General features: G+C 45.0%; 2 protein-coding genes across 15 annotated transcripts in view; one reads left to right on the forward strand and one right to left on the reverse strand.

The window, feature by feature from the left end:
- DEAF1 (DEAF1 transcription factor) overlaps nucleotides 1-20,292 on the reverse strand; it is a 357,225-nt gene that overhangs the window by 199,771 nt on the left and 137,162 nt on the right. For all 7 annotated transcript variants that reach the window (XM_085644850.1, XM_085644849.1, XM_085644848.1 and 4 more), the window contains one exon: nucleotides 13,911-14,050. In XM_085644850.1, the coding sequence (XP_085500976.1) occupies nucleotides 13,911-14,050 (140 nt within the window). The remainder of the gene's footprint in view (nucleotides 1-13,910; nucleotides 14,051-20,292) is intronic.
- Nucleotides 1-20,292, forward strand: part of TMEM80 (transmembrane protein 80) — a 298,952-nt gene that overhangs the window by 4,048 nt on the left and 274,612 nt on the right. The gene's annotated exons all lie outside the window — the stretch shown is intronic.

Below are 20,292 nucleotides of genomic sequence, written 5' to 3' on the forward strand. Positions count from 1 at the left end.
AAAAGCTGCGTAATTAGAGTATGGGACCCGCCACCAGACAATATTTAAAGTTGGAGATAGAGATGAGAGGTACAGTAGAGTATATATATATATATATATATATATATATATATATATATAAATAAATCAAAAGAAATTTAGATCAAAAGCTTTTGTTTTGGGCCAGGAAAAAGTTACTGGATGAAGCTGAAGTCAAATATCTAACTGTTCAATTTCCCATAATAGCAACTATCTATTTCCTTCCTAAACTACACAAGGACTCCAAAAAACCACCGGGGAGACCAATCTTATCAACGAAGGGAACCTTGTTGGAGCCTTTGGCCAATTATATTGATTTTTTCCTAGCTCCCTTCGTATGCAATCTAAATTCCTACATCAAGGATACAACAAATCTTTTAATCAACCTGCAAAACACCCACTGGCAAGACAGTTACCATCTTATTACTATGGATGTCACAGCCCTTTACACGAACATTGAAAATGAAATGGGTTTAAAGGCATGTGAATTCTTTTTGAAAGAGAGAAACATTCATTACAATGATCCCAACATCATGTTATTGGAAATGATTTCAATATGCTTGACGCAAAACATTTTTGTCTTTGGGGAGGAAATCTATCGCCAGAACATGGATACGGCGATGGGTTTTTCCTTCAGCCCGAGCTATGCCTGCCTAGTAATGGGCTGGTGGGAGAAAGAAGTAGCCTGGCACCCACAAAATGATAAATATGTCAACAAAATCGTCATGTGGAATCGTTTTATAGACGACTTATTGATCATTTGGGATGGAAGCAAAGCAGAATTTGCGGAATATTTTCAAATCCTGAATTCAAGCACGGCCAAATTGAAATTTACTTTTGAGATCAACAAGGAGAGAGTGACTTTTTTAGATACTGACATCTACATAAAAAATGGCCAAATTCAAACTACTGTTCACCGCAAATCTACAGCAACCAATGCTACGTTAGAAGCAACTAGCTTCCATCAACCGTCACTCATTGCCAGTATACCCTACGGGGAATTTTTGAGACTTCGCAGGATATGTACTGAATACGAAGAATTGAAAAATCAGAGTCGTTTGACAGCAAAGAGATTTGAGCTGAGAAAGTATGACAAAACACTGATCAAAAGATGTTGGAAACGAGCAGATGAGAAACCGAGAGAAGAATGTTTGAAACCAAAGCAAGAGACCACATTGGGCAAGGAACCCATTAGAATGATTTCAGACTTTACGAATGATGCCCAACAAATCAATAGCATACTAAGAAAAAATTGGAAAATCTTGCAAATGGATGAAACAGTGAAAGAACTTGTGGGTAATCACCCAATGATCACGTATCGCAGAGCTCGGAACCTCAAAGATCGATTGGTTAACAGTCACTATCAACCAAAAAAGGATACTCATTGGCTAAAAACAACAGGTTTCATAAAATGTCAAAAATGTAAAGTGTGTGAGATTGCCAAACCCACCAAAGATGTCTGCTTAGCAAACGGTTCCAAATGGCAAATAAAACAGCTAATATCGTGCAAAAGTGAATTTACAATTTACATTATCGAATGCCCATGTAAAATGAAGTACGTGGGCAGCACCACTTGTGAACTAAAAAAACGAATTTTGGAACACACACGAGCAGTAACAAACAAGGATGCATCCAACGCAGTGGCGAAACACATGAATCAATCACACACTAACAATTGGAAACTCCTAAAATTTTATGGAATTGAATCCATACCATTGACCATCAGAGGTGGTAACAGAGAGAAAACCTTACGACAAAAGGAATCTCGTTACATCATCAAACTTAGAACATTGACTCCTTATGGGCTCAACCAGAGTGAGGAATTATACAGCCACCTCTGAATTGTATGAAATGGATTCTCGTTGATGTAAATTTTGAATCTTTTGGAAACTTGTATGGGGTTTTTCTGAAGCCTACAATGCTTGGAACATGAAAGGGAAACGTATTGACTATTCAATTGATTAATTCCTAATATGTCCTGGTTTACCTTTTTGCTAACCCGTGTAAATAATTTGGGTGCCAATCTGTTAATATATTGAGAGACACAAGAACGATAGACAGAAGTATGATTGAAATACTTGAATGTCACACCCCACTGGAGGGGTATAAACGAGGAACAAAATTGTTAGAAATCCTGCCTTCATCACTTTCTAAAACAATTCATTGTGCACCTTATAAATTACGTATTCTCATTTATTGTAAAATATTCATTGTGGCACTAATGGTTTGCAGAATATGACTGTATATATTTCATGTGGAATGGAGTTTTCCTTTAACATCATTGATGATTTAAATATGCTGATAATGTCAAAAGCTTATGTTAATCTGATGTTGGGAACTACAATTCCCAGAATGCACGCAAAGTCACATGACAGGAAATGCTCTTGTTTTTTCAAAAAATAGTTATGAAATGTGCATGCAAACCAGGCCACAGTATCGTGAGCAAGGTCTTGAGGCAAGACCGAAACGCGTCGCTTTGTTTTGGATTTATTGCAAACTTCATATGGGCTGAAATAAAAACAGTTCTTGTACTTTGCGGAGTGCGACCCTATTTTCTCTTGCTTAAGAGAGTTGGACACATATATATATTCACTGAAAAAACCATAGGTTTCACACATGTTATAGTTAGCGGAAATTTTACTGATAAAAAACCAATGAAATTGCCCCGTTATAGTTAGTGCTGGCAACTATAACTCACGCGACCGCAATCCTCTGCTGATGCTAATACTGTATTTAGACACTTATTTGCCCATGTCTTCTTCCATACATTTTTAGCTATACATATATTACAAATATTTTTTTTTATAAAGACACATATGTCATCAGCAGAAGATTGCGGTCGCGTGAGTTATAGTTGCCAGCACTAACTATAACGGGGCAATTTCATTGGTTTTTTATCAGTAAAATTTCCGCTAACTATAACATGTGTGAAACCTATGGTTTTTTCAGTGAATTTGCAAGGTTTTTTAAATGCTAATTCCTAACTATAACGTGTGTGAAACCTATGGTTTTTTCAGTGAATTTGTACGGTTTTTTAAATGCTAAGTTACTTTACGCCATTCGAGGCGTGCGCGCCCACTTAACGCAGTGCGTTCCGTGCACGGTTTTTATCAACTTTAATAAGCCCTGTACATTTGGTGGCCTTCGGCCACCAAAAGCACAGGGGGTGGGGTCAATGTGGATAGTGTTTTTTTGATTTCGATTTTATAATTTCATGTTGCCAAAATATAGTTTTTTTACTGATGTAATAAGCCCTGTCTATTTGGTGGCCTACGGCCACCAAAAGCACAGGGGGTGGGGTAAGTGTGGATAGTGTTTTTTTTATTTCTATTTTTTACCGTACGCTTATGGTAAGCGTACGGTAAGCGTACTCGGCGAAATTGCCGAAAAAAAAATAAAACCGTTTTTGCTCTTGGGGGATGTTTGGGGACTCCCTCAACATGACTATGTGGGAGGGAGTTGTCAAAACAGCCCCGTAACATGTTTTTGGGCATCATGTTTGATAAATAACACTCAGTGCGAGAGACAAAATGGCGGACGCCGCTTCCTGGTTTCGGCCGATTCGAATGTTTACTAAGATCTAAGAGCCGATCAGAATCGCGCTCGCGCACGCCACCGTACGCGTACGGTAAGCGTACGGTAAGCGTACCGTAAGCGGGCTCAGATATATATATTGATTTAAAGGCTATTTTCTCAGAATCTACTGAACAGATTTACACCAAACCTACAAAAGGCACTTCCTTGACCTACGGACTACCTCTCTGCCAAATTTCTAGTAATTCTGTTCAGCCGTTCGGGCTGTAGCTCGTTCTAAAGGTCCTATGGAAAAATGCATGGGAAAAACGCGTTTTGGGACCCCCCTTTTATCTCAGCCCCCGCTTGACGAATCCCCCCGAGACTTTCAGGGTAGGAGCGGAGCGTAGCGCCCCACCTATTTTGAGAAATTCGCGAGGATTCATCGACCGGCGCCAAAGTTATTCAAAATAGAATGTTGCGGATTTCCTATGGAAAAGGGGTCCTAACTATAACTACCTACTGGCGACCGCCAGTAGGTAATATATATGTATATATTCACTGAAAAAAACATAGGTTTCACACACGTTATAGTTACGAATTAGCATTTAAAAAACCTTGCAAATTCACTTAAAAAACCATAGGTTTCACACATGTTATAGTTAGCTGGACATTTCACTCGTAAAAAAACAATGAAATTCCCCCGTTATAGTTAGTGCAGGCAACTATAACTCACGCGACCGCAATACTCTGCTGATGACGTCAGACATTACATCACTGTATTTAGACACTTATTTACCCATGTCTTCTTCCATTAATCTTTAGCTATACATATATTACAAATATTTATTTTTCATAAAGACACATATGTCATCAGTGATGTAATATCTGACGTCATCAGCAGAGGATTGCGGTCGCGTGAGTTATAGTTGCCTGCACTAACTATAAAGGGGGAATTTCATTGTTTTTTTACGAGTGAAATGTCCAGCTAACTATAACATGTGTGAAACCTATGGTTTTTTAAGTGAATTTGCAAGGTTTTTTAAATGCTAATTCGTAACTATAACGTGTGTGAAACCTATGGTTTTTTCAGTGAATTTGTACGGTTTTTTAAATGCTAAGTTATGTATTTATACATTTTTTTTTTCAGGTTTTTCACCGTGCGCGCGCTGTGGGCGCTCGGTGCGCGAACGGTTCGCAATGCGTGCTGTGCACGCACGGTGCGCATACCTCGTGATTTTTATTTATTTTTTTTCTCCCTTGGGGGTCCTTCTGTGACCCCCTGACCAAGGCTAGGGGGTCAGGAACTGTCCACTCTGCCCCCTTTTCACGTTCTCCACCTTTTTTTTTCACCCCCTCAGACTGCGAGAGACAAAACGGTGGCCGACACTTCCTGGTTTCGACCGATTCGAATGTTTACCGACATCTAACAACCAATCAGAATTGCGCTCGCGCACGGCAGGGTGCACGCACAGTGTGCGCGCACGGTGCACGCATATAGATATTGATATGCTTTTAAGTGCTATTTTCTCAGGAAATACTGAACAGATTTACACCAGACCTGCAAAAGGCACTTCCTTGACCTTATGGCTACCTCTCTGCCAAATTTCACGTAATTCTGTTCAGCCGTTCGGGCTGTAGCTGCGACTAAAGGTCCTATGGAAAAATGCATGGGGAAAACGTGTTTTGGGACCCCCCCTTTTTCTCGGCCCCCGCTTGATGAATCACCCCGAGACTTTCAGGGTAGGAGCTGAACGGAGCGCCCCATTTGTTTTAAAAATTTCGCGAGGATTCGTCAACCGGCGCCAAAGTTATTCAAAATTGAATTTTGAGATTTCCTATGGAAACTAGGTTGTAACTATAACTATCTACTGGCGACCGCCAATAGATAATATATATATATATATATATATATATATATATATATATATATATATATATATATATAAGCAAAAGCAGAACCAGTGCGTCACCTTCTCGCACCAGAACATACATATATATGTTTTTTCTTCATTGCAAGAGGTTTGGAAGACATCCAAAACTGTCTCTAGGCCGGACCTAATGAGACCTACTGCATTAGAAAGCTGGTTATTGCCCGGACTGATTTGCAGGAGCGAGCTGATAAGTGTGTGGCGTGCAAAAGGGGGGAAAATATACAGTACTCACAAGGTGTGATTGTATAGATGTGAACGTGCGAAACACTTAGCTGGGAAGCAAGGGTACACTAAACATCAACTGGGAGTAGGGAGATAATTTGAGCACACTGGATTTATTATATATCTAAAATTCGAGACAAGGGGCAATTCAATCATTTCCCTGAAAATTATTTTTTGATCTTGTGTTGGAGTTATAATTGTAACTTGGGGTTGCAAAGTCAAAAATTAACCAAAATGCCCCATCTCATCATTTAATCTCTTCTGAGGTGATATAATTGACTCCTTGACTGAAATGCACCTATTAGATGTTCAGCACTCGGATGTCTCACGAAATGTACATGTTGGATGTCATGTGTAATTTAAAAAAGAATCCAAGTACATCATTGACGGCAATGTGTCTCATTGGTGACCTTGTTCTTCCATGACCCCTTTGACACTGAATGGTGTCTTACAAACAGGCATTTTAAAACAGCATGCAAGTGCAAAATTCTGAAATCTCTCAATTTTGTTTTTTGGGCTCCTGAGATCCTTGGCACATCTGCAGCAGTGATCTGGTCTAAAGGGGAATATAAAAGGTTTAAAGTGAACTGGTGTGGTTGGATGACTTATAAGACAAGCTTGAATGACTGAATAACAGCCCTTCTAGCTTTTTTTTTTTTTAATATAATCTTTTTATTGATTTTGTCATGGAAACAAAGTGAACAATTGTAATGCAGCAGCTCAGTAACCCTCTTCCAACCATGTGGGGTACAATGTGCAACTTATCAGTGTTACCTACCAGAGAATGCCAATACAGGTAGACAACAGATGGCCAAAGCGACAGACATGAACACTATTACATACCATTTCTTCAAGCGTAGTCCCACCATTTGTCCCACACCTTTACTTGGTTTTGTGGGCATCCACACGGGCCTAGTCCATAATTTCTTTCCTGGCTGCACAGAAGTCCATTCCCTCAAAAATACCCAATATTAGCATTTTCAGATCCACGGAGACAGCCAAAACCCGCTACATTGCCAAAGACCTGGGCTATAGTAGGTGACAACCTTCAGACATCCCCAAATTATATGATAGAAGGAAGCCTTTGCCTCTTCGCAACTAGTACAGTGAGGGTCTGCAAGTTTATCCATCTTTCAGAGCCATTCGGAATTGTAGTAAAACCTGTGAAAGTATTTAAATTGCACCAAGCATAGGTGGGAGGAAATTACCAACGCATGATCCACCATCTTTGCTTCCACCCAGTCCTCATCTTCCAACTGACCTACATTCCTCACCCATTTTTAGGTCGAAGCCTACCATACCGCGTAGCTATGTGGTTTGCTAAAGAGGGACATTTGGAATGCTTCCCTGCCCTTTGCTTATCATTGGCTTTGTAGTTTGTAACTCACATTTACTTGCTTTCTATTTGCTGGCTTTATTTGTTTTAGGTTGTCCAGCTTCAGCTTGTCACTACCATTGCCCAAACCCCATTTACTATATTCTTCCATTAACACTGAATTTCTGTAAACAGGCCTTGATATCTTGTTCTTATCTTGTCACATTTGGAGTACCTCCAAAGACTGAGGTCAGAAGAAAGGCTTTGTCTTCCAGGAAGCCTGGTCTTTACTTTTCTTTCTCTGACTTCAAAGTAAGAGGATTTGTGACAATCCTGCTGGTACGCATGTGAGACACAACGGCTGCAGGATTTATTTTTTCTAGCTGGCTACTCAGGGTGTGCTGTGTGATGCTATTTTTCTTTCTAGCACAAACAAAATGTAAATGTCAGTTAATGAACTGTAAAAATATTTCAGAATATGGAAAGCACAAAATTAAAGCATTTTTTGGGCAATTCTGTAGTGTGATGGAAACAAATAATTTAATACGACCAAAACAAATCAATACACTATATGATGACATTTCCACACATTACCGTTTGTGTGCTGTACGCTTTTATCAGTAAAACTGTATGTATTTGCAAATGTAATGGCCTTTTCAATCGAATATGTGTTGTCTGTAATGGCAGTGCGCTACCACACCATGCATATTCCACTTTACCCCACTCCACTCAACTCTACTTTGCAACACTTCAAGACACTGCACTTTACTCTGCACCACTCCACACTATGCCACTACATACTGCATCACTGCACACAAATTTGCTTCACTCGATGAGACTCCACTCTACTCTACTCTATGCCAATGCACTCTACCCCACATTACTCTGCTATGCACCTCAGCACTCTACCCCACACTACTGTACTATGCACAGCTTCGCCACTGCACTCTACGCTAATCCAATATTAGCCCTGCTAAGCATATACTCTGCACCGCTGCACTCTACGATACTTAAATCTATGCCACTTCACTCTACTCGTAAACAATCTACTCGCCACTCTATTCCACTCAGTGCCATTTCACTCTATGCCACTCCATTCCACTCTACTCCACTGCACTCTACCCTGCGCCAATCCACTCTAGCCCGCTGCACTCTATGCCACTCTACTCCTCTGCACTCCATGCCAATGCACTATACACCACTTTACTCGAAACCAATACACTTATGCCACTGCACTCTACACCACCTACTCTGCCCAACTGCCCTGCACAACACTGCAACCTACAACAGCACTAGATCACTACACTCTATCACTTTACTCTGCACCACTCTACGCCCCTTCACTCTACACCAATGCATTCTACACCATTGCACTCTGCGACACTCTACTCTGCAACACTGCACTCTACGCCACAGAACTCCATTCTACTCTACACCACTCTAATCTACTGTGCACTACAGCACTCTTACACTGCAATCTATGCCTCTCTACTCTACCCCATTCTACGTACCACTGCACTCTTCGCCACTGCATCACTGAACTCTGCACCACTCTATGCCAATGTACTCTACGTCACTGCATTCTAGGACACTCTCCTGCAAGACTGCACTCTCCGCCACTCTACTCTATGCCACTGCACTCTACCCTGCACCAATCAACTCTATGCCATTCTACTGTATTCTATGCCAATTCACTCCACGCCACTATACTCTAAACCACTCTGCTGAGCATCACTCCACTCTATGCCCCTCTATTCTGCAACACAACACTCCACGCCACTGCACTCTACACCACTCTATGCCACTTCAATCTACTCCACTCTACTCCACACATATGCATTGTACCCTGCACCACTTCACTCTACGCACCTTCTGTCTACCCTAAAACAATCTACTTCTCGCCACTGCACTCTACACCACTGCACTCCACTCCACTACACTCTACACCACTCTACTCTATTTCACTGCCCTCTATGCCAATGGAATCTACACCACTTTACTCGGAGCCAATGCACTCTACTCCAATCTACTCTGCAACACTGTACCTTACATCCCTTCAATATGGTCCACTCTACGACACTCCACTACACCTCATGATGACTCCATTCTATGATGCTGCACTCCATTAAACTGTATTCCACACTACTCCACTCTACGCCACTCCACTCCACTCTGTGCCACTCCACTATGAAACTCTATGCAACTCCGCTCTACGCTACTTGACTGTACAACACTATAATCCATTCTGTGCCATTCCACTCTCCTATACTACTCCAATTTATGACACTCCACTCATCTACTCTGCTCTACGCCACTCTACGTAACACCCTCTAAGCCGCTACCCTCTACACCACTCCATGAGACTCTATTCCACTCCACTCTACAACCTTCTACTCCACTGGGACACTCTACGCTACTCAACTCTACTCCACTGTATACCATTCCACTCTTCCACTCTACTCCCTCTACACTCCATAACACTTTACATCATTCTACTCTATGCCACTCAATGGCACTCCACTTCCCGCAACTCAACTTTGCTCTCCGCCCCTCTACACACTCCACGGCTCTCTATGCCACTCCACTCTACTCAACTTTACAACACTCCACTCTCCTTTACCCCACTAACCTTTATATATGTTGGTGTACAACATGACTAAAACATATTTGCAAAGTCAATTGTTCTTGCAAAGGCGAGACCTATTGGCCTTGCTAATGCTTGTTGTCTCCTGGTTATTAGTGGGTCTGGGGAATTAACCAAAGGTGAACACTATACCTGCGACACTCCCTTAGGGTCCAATTCTTATACAACTTTCTCTGCAGTGGGCTATATTCTGGGGTATCCTGTAACTGTCCTCCGTAGTGTTCCAGAGCATGCCGTACCTTCAAGTAGATAAAAACGTGCGATTTGTGCAGTTGGAATTCTTCCAACAATTCTGCATAGGGCTTCATATGGCGGTGGGAAAACACATCTCCCAGGTTTGTGATACCGATTAAGTCCCACCCATGAAACCCTCCTGATGTTGTTGTGTGCTCCAACAATATACCTCTCCATATGGGGTGGATTTTGTCAGCCTGACATGCCATTTTATGTGTTTTAAGGCTTTGTGCCAGCTCAAAAGCGGTGGTTTAATGATGGCAGGTAGTCTATAGGGTAACCTGCTGGATAGCATAGCGATTAAGTCGTAGTTCTCTATACTATCTAGTTCTAGCATGTAGGTGGGGTCTTCCAGAGACCCACAGAGCAAATCCTTAATAACAATAAGTTGTGAGGCCCAGTTATTTAACTGCATGTCTGCCTAGCTTACATCCTTTAGCTGCATTTAGCAAATGCATTTATGTGGACCTTCTTATCCCACAGGAACTCACTTATCTGCGACTGAAGTTTTCTTAAAAAGGTAGGCGGGAGTATACATGGGTAATTCTGAAGGACGTATAAAAATCAGATAAGTGTGATCATTTTAAATAGAGCAAAACCAAAGGGGATGATGGACGGAGTGTTGAACATTGCATGCACGACTTGCATATGGCTATGTCTGAGCTGGGGTGGTGGAGTGAGCTAAAGAATGGTGATGGATTAAACCCAGATCAGTTGACTAGGGAGAGTGTTTGATTTGCTCAAACGCTCCGTCCATCTTCCCCTTTGGTATCATTTTAAATAGAGGTCCTCTCCCTATGATGGTTATCGGCCTCGAGGTCCATCTTTAATGTTCATCATCAGATTCTTAAGTAAAGGAAGTAGGTTTAGTTCCTGTCTCTATCCGAGATTGTGTGATTTCCATTCCCAAATATTGAAAGTGTTCTCCTGCCTGTTTCATACTCGCCAACTCTTGGCTTCTAGGGTGTTCCCTAGCTACGTGTAGATTAATGTTTTTTTCTTGTATAAGGATACTCGGTCCTTGGCCATTTTAGCTTCAAATAAGCTATAGTTTTTCGGAAATCCTACCCCACTTGTCAGCAGGCCAGTCTGCATCCGTACTTCTGAATGTTATGTGCAATAGAAGTATCTGAACATTCTATAGTTAATAGAAGTTGCATCTGCATACTCATTTTGTAACAGGTTGGAAAATTAAGAAAATGGAGAGTTTGTTAAAAGGATTTAAGAAATCCGTAAGACTGCCTTTTAAAAAATATAGATCAATTCGTATTGAGGTGCTTTTGAATATTTATTCAAATGATAGAGAAATGCTGCACAAGTTTTGAAATGTTAATGGAGTGAATCCCTACAGGAGAGACTATTTCCTGATTGCCAGCACTTTAGCAGTCCCACTGAGAGCTGAAGTAAACGCATTACCTCTCGGAAATAATATTCACATACAAATGCCGTTTTCATCTCAAGAATCAAACATTGGGGGAGGAGCCAAGATGGCGACCGGGACGGCTGCGTAGGCTCCCGGCTCCGTGAACCTCCACATCCCGCACAGATATCCTGCATGTGATCCTCAGCCTGCGCTACATGCCCGTGTTGGTGATTTAGAGCGGCAACCGATCGTGTGATCCTGAAGTTTCTGGCGGCGGTACCGCCTGAGAAATGTTCGTTTGAAGTTTGCGGCCTGTGCAGCCCTGGAGCCGGGACCTCGGGTGGACAACATGGCCGGGCGGCAGTTCAACAACAGCGGCCATTGGTGACCGGGTGGAGTCGGAATACCGAAGCGGAGCGAATATTGGCCTGAATCTCGCTGTGGTCGCTCCTACCATCGAGCGTGGCGTAACGGGTGCATACCCGGGGTGACGATTCCAGGGTCTTTCGGCGATTGCCTGGGCCCTCGCCAGTGAACTGATCGGACGCGGCCTGTGGCTCGTCCCGATTTGCGCGGGCTGCTCCCGGTTTTCGCGAGCACTGGCCCAGGAGGAGAACGACTGTTACCTGTGACCACACACTGGATGCATATTTTGCCTGCCTCCGGAACCCTGTTCGCAGTGACATGGAACTTGATGCGCTTGTGCCTGAGTCCCGGTTCCCATCTGGGGTGGCCCTGCCCTGCGGCCATCTTGATGGGATGGACTCTATCATCCTGTACATTGGGTCACAGCAAGATTGGGAGTGTGTGGCGCAGAGGAGCGTAGCGGAGCGAGCGCAGGGGGCTGTGCTGGGGTACGGTGACCTTCGACGCTCTCGGAGCCCTTCATTCCACCCTGGTTCACGGCGCCCGGGTATTGGGGAGGAAGCTGGATGGTATTGCGTCAGCGTCGGAACAGTTGCGGTCTGCCTGTCCCCAGGTACACAAGGATCTGCTTCACCCTACACAGGAGGAAAGTAACGTGACCGCCTCTGTGAATAAGGGACAGCTGGAAATTTCGGACACTGTGGCAGCGTGTGGTCGGCTGGCTGTGGGGTCGGCCTGTTCCGGAGATTTTGGACTGGAGCAGAAGGTGGTGACTTTGTCCCATGCGCGGCCTCCGGCGACCCAGGCGATCTTCCCGCAGCGGTCGCCTGCTCTGGCTGATTCCTCCTTCCTGGACCTTGTGTGCGGCGCAGGCCCTGGGGCAGTACTGGGAAAGGTGATCTTCCATGACGATGACTGTGTTGGTGTTCAGAGACATCCTCCCTACATGTGTGTGTCCCTTCCTGGTCTTCTTTGGACGCTCCTCTTCCTTGTAACTTTGGACATGATAATGGGTCGCTGGGTATGCATTGGTGGATTCGCAAAGCGTGGCCAAGGATAAGGCTGATCCTTCAGAGGTTGTCATTTAATAGGCGGGCGGGCTTGGGGGTTGTGTGCTCTCACGGCATAACTGATAGTGTAGTCTGTGAATAATGCTCCCCATTTCTCTTAGTCATGGTCGAATTTTTGTTGTTTACTGTTTGTTTTGGGGAGGAATATATTGTGCGGGAGGGAGAAGCCAGGGGCATGGTTGAAGGCCCTCCTCCAGTTTATTACTACTCTCTCCCCTTCTCTGTTAGGGGGGGTTTCCTCTCTTTCCCCTTTTTCTCTGTTTCTTCTATATTTCGGGTCTGGGGCGACAGGCACACTGCGGGGGGGGGGGGCCGTAGTCATCTGCAGAGGTGCAGGGTGGGGGGTTGGGGGAGGGGCTTCTTTAGTCCTTTACTTTGTTCCTATGGCCTCCTTTTTCTTCTCTTATTCTTCTTTGTCTTTCTTTTCTGGGGTCAGTACGGTAGGTTTCCTTCATTGCCAATCATTGTTTTTTATTTGTGCATCAATTTCCGTGATGTCTTCTGGGTCCTAGGACAGGGGACTGCAGGCGCAAACGGCTCGTGACATTCCTCCACATCCTGAACCTCCTGTTTCAGCGCCATTGACTTGATAGATTGCTGTTCATTGTTGACGTTCACTACTCTGCCTGCCATTTTTCGCTGCTGAGAACTTGATTGGCACCTGATCCTTCTATCCCTTATTGTAAAATGAAAACCTTTTATATCCTGGTTTCCCCTTTGGGCTGTTCGCTGGACTAGAGTATACTAGCATGGAGAATCTGCTTCCCGAGGTGCTGCGTGTGATTAAGATTTGCTTGCTGTTACTTTAACTGCTTAGCGGCCGGCCCCGAGGGTTGTAGGCCCATACTTGTCTTTGGTTGCAATGTCAATAAAGGTTTTTCAAAAAAAAAAACAAAAAAAAAAAAAAATGTATATCCTAATGCGTTTTACATTTTACCAGTCCACAATTTTATTAAACCAATTTTATTGCACAAAACTAAACATTAATTATTAATGAAAAATAAAAAATTTAATAAACCAACAAAACTTGAAAAAAAAAAAAAAAAAAAAAAAGAATCAAACATTGCACGTATGTAGCTGGTTATCTGGGCTGGTTTGTGGGGAGGGTGGTAGTCTGTCTGATTACCTAAGACAGAGGACTGTTGATCTGAAGCAGACACATGCAAGTTCTAGCCTCAGTAAATTGAGTGTTGTGATTTCCTTGACGCACAAGAGGGGCAGCGACACGTACCTGGATGAGGCACTGCAATGGCCTCCCTCCATAGCGAATGCTTCTTTTCCAGTCCTTGCTGCTGGCTCTTCCTGCCATTGCCTCAAACTCTGAGGGGGTGTACCAGTTATCACCATGTCTCACACAGCGGCCCCGGCCCCCTAAAGGCAAACACAAGGAACCACATCCATTAGGAACATTTCAATCAGGCATATACAACACATAGGCTTAGCACAAACTTTTAACCCCCACCTACCCCCGAAATATTTCGTGACATGCGCCATTTCTTCCAGTAGGTTGGCCAGAACATAGATAGAGCACAGCTCTCCTGTGCATGTCTCCGAACAGGGTGGTAGGGCAGCTGTGAACTGACACAACCTTACTTCACCCCAGAAAAGCTATAGTGAAGGTGGCCCGGGTCCACCGAGCCGACAGCAGTCTCCCCCCTCCCCCCCCCTCCCCGCTGGCAAATTGGAAGCAGGGGAGTGAGACAGCCGTGAGCAGACCCAGCCCTCATCCATCCTCAGTTCTGTGGCGAGGCCATGATGGCACACAGCCCTCCGGCTGCCTCGGCAGAAAATGCGCACAGCTCCACAGAGCAGTCGGATTCAGACACCTCACTTGAATTTAGGCAGGGGAAGACTCGGGGACTCTCGTGGCGCTGTGCGGCATTGAGGAAGGCGTTGCTACCAATAAATGTGTAATTTTGATTAAAACTGCTGTTTCTGGCACCCGCCTTCCTCAAAGTGGGATTTTGGGCGTCAAAAGGACAAATAGTATTCAATTTTTCCATTTTCATCAATCCTCAATTATCACAAACATACGTTAAATTATGAAATAATGGTGGGGGGGGGGGTCCTCTCCCACTCCATAGCCACTGACAGTGGGGACATTGGCAGCATTAAGGCTCCCGCCATGCCCATATCATGGGCGTGCAATAGTAAAGAAGATTCCCCACCTTTCCCAAAGGCGATAGGTCTAGCGTTGAACTCCCCTCTCCCCCTCACAACCTCTAGCTTGCCCAAGTGTGAAGCAGACTAAATTCAGAGCCCTTGAGCAGGGCAACTAACAGCAACTCCACTGCCTTGTGTGCATGTGTAAATAGGGCAGCGGGACAGATGCAACCTGTTGTGGCGCTACTTTGCCATTATAAAAATATGAGGAAATATGGGGCGGTCACTAGTGATTTTGTTTCTGATGTAATGCGTGACACGGGGTCCTGAGCACTTCACTGGGAGCGAGTAATGGTGGAGCACCCAACCACAACTTGCAAATTTCATCACTTTTCCATCAAAACCTTAACTAAATTTTAACAGTTTTTTTTCTGGGGGCATTTTTAAGACTTTCTAAAACCAAACTCCCTGACACAGACTGCATGCGTCCTTGATGCTGGTTTTCTTTATGGACAGTGTTGGACTTGACCCTTTCTGCTGGGTCATCCCCAAACTTTTTGCCTTCCCCCACCTGTTTTCTGAATCCATTTATGTTGGCTTTTACCACTCTGCACTCTTTACCACTGCTGTGCTCTCTCCTTTTACCATGGTAAAATTGGCTTTCACCCATTTGGCACATTTAGTTTACTTATAGGTCCATAGGAAAGTGGTACTACCTGTACCCAGGGCCTGTAAATTAAATGCTACTAGTTGTAACGCCCTGAACGTCTCAGGATCGTTTAACAGACACGACAATGAGGACGCAACCACTAGTGAAGGGTTAGTTGTTTTAATGAAGGCAAATATAATACAAAGAATAAACAAGTTATAGTCACTGGAATCCTCCAGGCTAAGTACGTTACCAGCCCACAGCACGGATGGTCCTAACCGTCCTCTGCATATACGCCGCTCCCGGCGTATGCCAACAGAGGGCAGAAATGAAATGGCCGACAATGCCAATCGGTAGGCTGTGAGGGGCACGAAGAGTGTTGGGGAGAATCGAGGAGTCAGGGAAACACCCAGCCGGGGTCTCTACCTGAAGGGAGCAGCCGCTCAACCTCTTCCTCAGACTGCACCGGGACGCGGAGTCACCTCCTGGTGATGCGTCACCGATACCCCAATCACAAGCAAGAAGACTGAACCGAGAGCAGCCGCTCGATCGATCCTGTGGACTTCCGAGTCTGTAACGCGGCAAACACCTCCTGGTGTGCGTTTACAGCTGGCAGTCCCTGTGTCTCTGGTCGGGCTGGGAGTTACGACTCCAACCAGCAAAAGCGCCACTGCGCTTGGACTCAGCCGAGTCAAAAAGCGAAGCTCAATGGTTGACCGGTAGAGCTTCCGGGTCCTTCACAGGTGACGATGGGGCAAGACACGGCCCAGGGAGTAACGACTCGACCTACCTCCGTTCTTGCCTTACTGGAGCACCACTCCGGAACACTGCTCTTCACGAAGCAGGTACGTCGGTGTGAACACAATATCCGACAGCGTTGTACCTCCCGGTTCCTCCCTTTATAGGGCGTGTTTTCCTTGAGTTATGTAACAGCTCTCCTGTTTACATAAGGGCGTGTTTCCTTGAGTTATGTAACAGCTCTCCTGTTTAAATAAGGGCGTGTTTCCCTTGAGTTATGTAACAGCTCTCCTGTTTACATAAGGGCGTGTTTTCCTTGAGTTATGTAACAGCTCTCCTGTTTACATAAGGGCGTGTTTCCCTTGTATGACAGGAATTCTTGACACTAGTATGCCTACAGCAATCAACAAGCCACCAACAAGTAGCTCTTTTAACGTGTCTCAGGACTGCTATTGTAGCCTGTATCTGCAGTTTAAACTGCCATTTAGTCCTGGAAAAATAAGCCTTTTGCCAGGCCTAAACCTTCCTTTTTAATACATATAAGTCACACCTGGGATAGACCCTATATAGCCCATAGGGCAGGGTGCAGTGGATTAAAAAAGTTCAGCATGTACTTTTAAGTTTACATGGCTTGGTAGTGAAAAACTATTACATTCATTTTTCACTACTGCAAAGCCTTCTCCTCCGGAAGGATAACATTGGAGTTACCTTATTACATTCAATAAGTGATAACTTTCAATTGCAAGCAGGTAGAAATGTCAAGTTGTAATTTAATACCCTCTTTAATAGTAACGTTTTTAAGTCATAATTCTGATAATGCCACTTTTTAGAAACCTGGCATTTTCTTGCCCCAACCATTTGGTGCCTGCAGTCTGTATCCTGAGTCACATGAACAGATGTAACTGGCAGTTGGGCTTTGTGCTCTGCTCCCCGACTGTGAGACAAAGAGGGAATAGGTGTTGGCAGGATGGGTGGTTGTTGACTTGATGCAGGGAAGACCTGTCATCTATGAGACTTTCACATCACAAAGGCTCTGCCTGAGCACACTGACAAAGGGTTTGACACCAGTCTTTTGTGTCCCCAGACAAGCTGGGGCCATGGCCGGGAGGCAGGAAATTCCAGACACCCTTAGGGGTGGAAACCTCCAGAACCTTCTCCTACTTCAAAGTGGGCACCAGATATAAACAGTGGACCCCTAGGCCCAACTCTTCCGTGCCCCTCTGGACCTGTGGAAGACTCAGAAAGACTGCTGTGCTGCCCTGCAAGAATGGCTTCTGATCTGCTGCCCTTCTGCCTGAGTAGGAAGAACTGAACCTGCATCTTAAACCCAGGACCACCAGTGCGACTCCAAGGGCTAGTTGGAGGCCTGCTGATCAGAGCCTCAAGGGCAGAAAAGGCTACAACCACCTTGAACCTACATCTGGACTCTGAAAACTGCGGGTCCTTGCCCCCAGCTGGTGCCACTTCAGTCCTTGGCTTAAAAGTGCTCTGCCAGCCCAACTGTGGTCTCTTGAGCAGAACCGACCCTGTACGACTCATCGCCGCACAGCCTCGATACAGAACTACTGCTGGATGACACATCCTCAACGCAGGATCTCTCACTGTAGCCCCACAGGTCCTCAGAACCGTCACTGTGCGCGGCAACCCCGACACAGGACCTTGCAGCCGCTGCTGCATGGCGCATCCTCAACACGGTTTATCCCAATGCTCCATAATCCAGATTTAAGGTACTTTGTTCAGCGGACCTAACTTGATCCCTGTAACTGGCCTGTGCTCCATCGCGGTCGGCCGGAACTTGTGGCTTTGTCCTTGTCTGGCGTGACCAGATAACCACAGTTGGCGCTTGATGCTTCTAAGCGCTGTTTTCACTTAAATCTTTAAAACTGCATATCTTCGGCTCTACTGATTGGATTTTTTTTGTGTTGGTCTCAAACAATTTATTTGGTTTTGCACTATTTTGGTGTGGTTATTTTCACTTTATCACTGTTTGAAGTTCTGCATAAATATTTACAAATTGCATTTAAGTTAATCCTATCTGCTTTGTGCCAAGCTACCAAAGGGCTGAGCACAGGTTAATTTGGGGTTTGCTTGTGTTTCTTCGTGACAAGAATTGGGTTGCTGCTTGAGTAGGGTTTCACCCCCCTCAACCAGTAACCAAAGTTCCTACAGACAGGAGTCCTACATATACAAACAAGGCCCCAAGCTATATTGCTGAACCTCAGCAGTCCAGTACTCCATCTTGGAATGAGCTCTCTGCCTTCAGTAAAGAAGTGTCACTCAAAATGAGCTCAATACTTTGGAAAGCAGAGATTAACAGATGCATTCAAAGCCATTAGATTCTTGTACCGTTAGTCACAGGTTACTTTATCGGGTAAAATTGGCCCATGGGGGATAAGGACATGAGTGAAATGAATGATTCTTACCGAAAGCAGATAGGTTCGATTGAGGGAAAGCACCATTTTGAGAACTTCATGCCCTCAAATATATGCATGAATAATGAATCCAAAAGGAGGCATATTTGAGGCTCTGTGTCTGGAGTGGACAATAATCGAATAAGGTGGATACCTTACATAGTTAAGCAACAGTCCGCCCCCTTATGACGGCGGTGCAGTCCCCCGACCTTGGACAGGCCGTAAAAATGTACGCTCCAAGTTTGTCCAACAAACGGAACTGCACTCAATTGCAGGCGGGCCCCGCAGTCTCCCGCAAAGTCCTTTATTCTTTCAATGCCAGCGTGCATAGTTGGACACACCAAAGCCCAACGCGTTTCAGGGATCCTTCCCCTTGATCACGGGCATACGTTAGTAGAATGACGCATGCACACAAAGTCTCATGCTATTTAAATATCACGCCCACAGATGGGCCGCCTGGGACTTGTAGTGCTGCTATTTCCCCACAGATGGGTTCCACTAGCTTAGCGAAGTTGTATTCCTTTAACAAAGCTCACATGAGCCTCCAATTATTTCCGCTGGTGTTCTTGCTCGATACCTGCATTTCTGTACAGCTTTCCGAAATCCTGAAAGCAACAGTCCGCCCCCTTATGACGGCGGTGCAGTCCCCCGACCTTGGACAGGCCGGAAAAATGTACGCTCCAAGTTTGTCCAACAAACGGAACTGCACTCAATTGCATCTATATCCCTCCTGACTGCAGGTACCACAATGCAATGCGCAGACTCATATGAGCAGCTGATTCACGGCGCGCAATCAATAAAGTTTAAATACCGCAGGTCTGGCATATGCGTGTTTTCTCCTTCTCCTAAGCCTCTGATGAAGATTGTTCGAAACGCGTCAGGCAGTGGTGATTGGGACTGCTAAAAGGATTTTACAAGCAGGCAGCTTCTAGATCGAAGACTGGGCTGCAGCTTGAGGCCCGTGACCATGTTCGAGTTCCTCCTGCCTGTTGGTGCAAGCTTGAGCCTGATCTATTAGCGGCCGCCATGCCGCTGGGAGAGAACCACCCCAAGAACCTGGGGGCCACAGAGGTGTGCATCCAGCTAGCCTTAGTATGTGGGTTCATGGACACTGAATACAGAACCTACCTGTTTGTCAAGGCCCATCGGAGGGCCTCAATTGCCAGCAGACCATTTTCACGCACTTTGAAAGGGGATATCTATATCCCTCCGGACTGCAGGTACCACAATGCAATGCGCAGACTCATATGAGCAGCTGATTCACGGCGCGCAATCAATAAAGTTTAAATACCGCAGGTCTGGCATATGCGTGTTTTCTCCTTCTCCTAAGCCTCTGATGAAGATTGTTCGAAAAGCGTCAGGCAGTGGTGATTGGGACTGCTAAAAGGATTTTACAAGCAGGCAGCTTCTAGATCGAAGATTGGGCTGCAGCTTGAGGCCCGTGACCATGTTCGAGTTCCTCCTGCCTGTTGGTGCAAGCTTGAGCCTGATCTATTAGCGGCCGCCATGCCGCTGGGAGAGAACCACCCCAAGAACCTGGGGGCCACGGAGGTGTGCATCCAGCTAGCCTTAGTATGTGGGTTCACGGACACTGAATACAGAACCTACCTGTTTGTCAAGGCCCATCGGAGGGCCTCAATTGCCAGCAGACCATTTTCACGCACTTTGAAAGGGGATATCTATATCCCTCCGGACTGCAGGTACCACAATGC

The sequence above is a fragment of the Triturus cristatus genome, chromosome 3_1 (genome assembly GCF_964204655.1).
Source record: "Triturus cristatus chromosome 3_1, aTriCri1.1, whole genome shotgun sequence".
NCBI lineage: Eukaryota > Metazoa > Chordata > Amphibia > Caudata > Salamandridae > Triturus > Triturus cristatus.